The sequence below is a fragment of the Quercus lobata genome, chromosome 12, assembly GCF_001633185.2.
Source record: "Quercus lobata isolate SW786 chromosome 12, ValleyOak3.0 Primary Assembly, whole genome shotgun sequence".
Lineage (NCBI taxonomy): Eukaryota > Viridiplantae > Streptophyta > Magnoliopsida > Fagales > Fagaceae > Quercus > Quercus lobata.
The window spans coordinates 28283313-28286618 of NC_044915.1; the positions used below are offsets into that span (position 1 = coordinate 28283313).

At 30.2% G+C, this 3306-nt stretch overlaps 1 protein-coding gene across 1 annotated transcript; it reads right to left on the minus strand.

The window, feature by feature from the left end:
- Nucleotides 1-784: 784 nt before the first annotated feature.
- LOC115972612 (indole-3-acetic acid-induced protein ARG2) lies at nucleotides 785-2028 on the minus strand. The gene is made up of 2 exons (XM_031092942.1): nucleotides 1745-2028; nucleotides 785-1275 (listed from the first exon to the last, which is right to left on the minus strand). The coding sequence occupies exons 1-2, from the start codon at nucleotides 1816-1818 to the stop codon at nucleotides 1053-1055; spliced, it is 297 nt and encodes a 98-aa protein (XP_030948802.1). The 5' UTR covers nucleotides 1819-2028; the 3' UTR covers nucleotides 785-1052.
- Between the last annotated feature and the right edge of the window lie 1278 nt (nucleotides 2029-3306).

Consider the following 3306-nt stretch of genomic DNA (forward strand, 5'->3'; position numbering starts at 1 on the left):
AATGCGTGCGTCAGCCATTCAATCATACAATAGCTGTAATAACAATAGTTTCAGCTGTAATAAAGAGACGTCTCCCCAACCATTGGCTAATCAAAAAATTATTGTTCTAGTACCAAACAATTTGTGTATATATTGTCATCATTATATTCGCATAAGTTATGACTTATGGCCTTGAATTCTGACCCAATTTTGGAAATGACAGATTTCTCTTCCAAGTGATTAGAGGAAGTCATTCTTTCCACCCATTTTATTGTTTTCCTTTTTTTTAAAAGGAAAACTAAGAACTTTTTTAATTAAAATAAACCGGCTATATGTATTAGCATGAAAAAAAACCTAAACTTGTGGAGTAACATTCTCCATCGTTGAAAAATCTGGACATTTAATGCCAATCTAACCAGATGATGAGACACTTAACTTGGAAATAAATGATTTCCGAAATAAATAGCCACCTTGATTAACTAAGACTCCAACCTAATTTGAAGGCTAGGTGGACAACTTTTTCAATTTAAAAATATCATATTGAGCACTAGTACTAAAAATTAGAATAGTTCTAGTATCACATAAACTACCATAATTTTGCCACAACTATCTTATTTAATTAATTGTTTGACACTTTTATATAGACCTATCATTTTTTCTTAACCACTCATAATCTGACACGTAGACAATTGTGATACAAATTATACCATTCTATGTGTTTCCAAAATTTTCCCGAAAATTAACATTATGTTGTAGACTCATAGACACATAGCATAAGAGAGGACACATATAGTCGTTTAGCAAATACTAATCAATAATCATTACTATTTCATTCCTCAATGGAACAAATAAACAAAAAAGTTACATCCTTCAATTTCCTTCAATTAGCTAATCGTAACCACAGAGGAGATACAACAACAATAGTTTAAAATCCTTTGTGGTCCTACGATGATGTCAGAACCAACCTTAATTCTCTGTTTTTTTTTTTTTCTTCTTCTTTTGGGGTTTGGTTCCAAGCAATGACAAAGAAGGTGTGTTTGTTACATTTACATGGCCTCAAAAAGCCATGAATTTTAGTTCTTGTTGTTTAAGAAAATTGCACGTAGCTCAGCCACGTCGATCTCGTCGACACGATTCTCAGGTCTGTAGTAGCCGGTGACGGGGTCTGGGACCCACGAGACCTTCTCGGTGGACCCCACAATCTCCTCACCTTGCTTCTTCACCATACTTGATCCTGAATTACCACTTCTTGCCACGCTTGAAGCAACTCCTTGTGAAGCCGCCGCATATCCACGTCTGCACAAAACACCACCATCAAAAATTAACATCAATATTTTTAATCAATGGATCTCCACCGTTCATATATATATACTTGTGCACCGAAAGTGAAATATGCTAAATGATTGATTTTGATTGTGTGCGCACTTTTCGAAAATCACGGGCTTTTCCTTTCTTTATGTCAATGTTCTGGGTCAACCTAGATTTTCTGAGTTGAGCTTAAAAGAGCGTTTGTAACTCTCATTTTAAACTATTAAAACAAAACAGCTTATACAAATGCACCCTTAATTTAATTATACCGAGTATTTTTTTTTTTTTTTTTGAATTCACATATTATGAAGGAAATTCGGATCTGTTTGGATGTTCAAAAAAAAAAAAAGAGGAAAAGAGAAAAACCCTCTGTTTCCTCATTCCTGTATGTTTTTGACAGCCAAACAGGCATAAAATACAAGCAAAATAAGAGAAGAGAAATGGGTTTTTGGGTTACCTGGTAATAGTGTTAGAAAAGCCATCAACAACGAGAGCAGAGAGAAGCTTAGCGTTGGAGAAAGAGCGAGCCATTTTAATTCAAGATTTTTTTCTTTTTCAAAGACAAAAAAGAGATTAAAAATCTACGCCGCCGCAGAGAGATTTTTTTCCTTTTCTTCGGAGAGAAGAAAAATTTTCTATCGAAGGAAAGAAACCTTCCACAGCAGCGAAAAACTCTTTTCTTTTTTGGAATTGGCTCTCTCAAACTTTGTCTAAGCTTCTTCGGAATTTGCTGATGTGGTTTGAAGCGTTAGAGAGGGGGGTTTATATAGGAATATAATGAGAAATTATTAGGGTAGGAACACACACGGAAATACAGGGCAATAGGCGGCCCCACCGTTTTACACGCTAAAGTTAATTATTAGTGCGCGACTGTTTTTTTTCCCCACAAATAGTGAACAAATAAAATAAAATTTGTCGGCATTTTATATAATAATATAATAATAGTATAAATAGTATAAATTTTCATTAGATATAAATATATATCATTAATTTTTATTTTCTTCGTCTCATGTCAGTTTTTTTTAAGTTTTAACTTTTTTTTGAGGGGATATTTTAAGTTTTAACTTTTAACTTGAAAAACAGATTTAATTTTTAGTAATATTCTATACGGGTATATATATATATATATACAATTTTTTCTTAGTTTCATTTTTTTTAAAAGACTAATGTTGTGATACACAATTCTTCTTCTTTTTTTTATTCTTTTTTTTTTATCATAACTAACTAATTTTTAATCTATGTTATTGCCTATATTTTATAATAATAGATTAACTATTAAAGTCTTATAACTCAATTTATTCAAAATGAGACATTTAGAGTTCAAATATCTTATTTTTTAACTATCAAATTAAATAATAATAATAAATTAAAATTATATAGGTATTGTGTTGCGACGGTTAATAGTAGAACCTCAAAATATTACATATTATAAAGAATACTAAGTATGATACATTAAGTATATTACATATTATAAAGAATACAAATGATATTACATATTGTATACCATGGTCATTCTTTTATGTAATTTATGATACATAAAAAAATAAAATAAAATAAAAAAAATAGAAAGAAAAGTGTTGTGTGTCATAGTCATTCGTTTAATAAAAATAAATTTCATCCTATAAGCCTCATTTCATATATTAAAAAAATACTTCTTTAACTAACCAATGTGTTATGCACGCATTCAAAAGCTAATCAATTATAAATATATTAAAAAAAATTAACTTTTTTGAGGGAAAAAAAGAAAAGAAAAAAGGAAGAGGTTGTTGCCTAAGAACCTTAATCACTGCATTTGGACACTCTTTAATTAGGCCACAAATGAATTATAAAAGTCATTAATTTTACTTTTGACTTTAATAGCAAGTAGTGGCCTAAGAACTCGTGGCATAAAAGGTTGTTTAAAACGCATGCTTGTTGGTTTTGTTTTTTCTTTTGCAAATTACAATAAATTAAATAAGGGTTTTTTTTTTTTGTAGGTATTTGATTATAGTTACATTGAGGAGTGTACTTAAAGTAATT

Excerpts from the sequence above, each read along its gene's own strand:
- LOC115972612 (XM_031092942.1), bottom strand. The coding sequence starts at position 1,818 with ATGGCTCGCTCTTTCTCCAACGCTAAGCTTCTCTCTGCTCTCGTTGTT. Across the intron at positions 1,276-1,744 it reads TTTTCTAACACTATTACCAG|ACGTGGATATGCGGCGGCTT; the intron begins GTAACCCAAAAA and ends TGTTTTGTGCAG.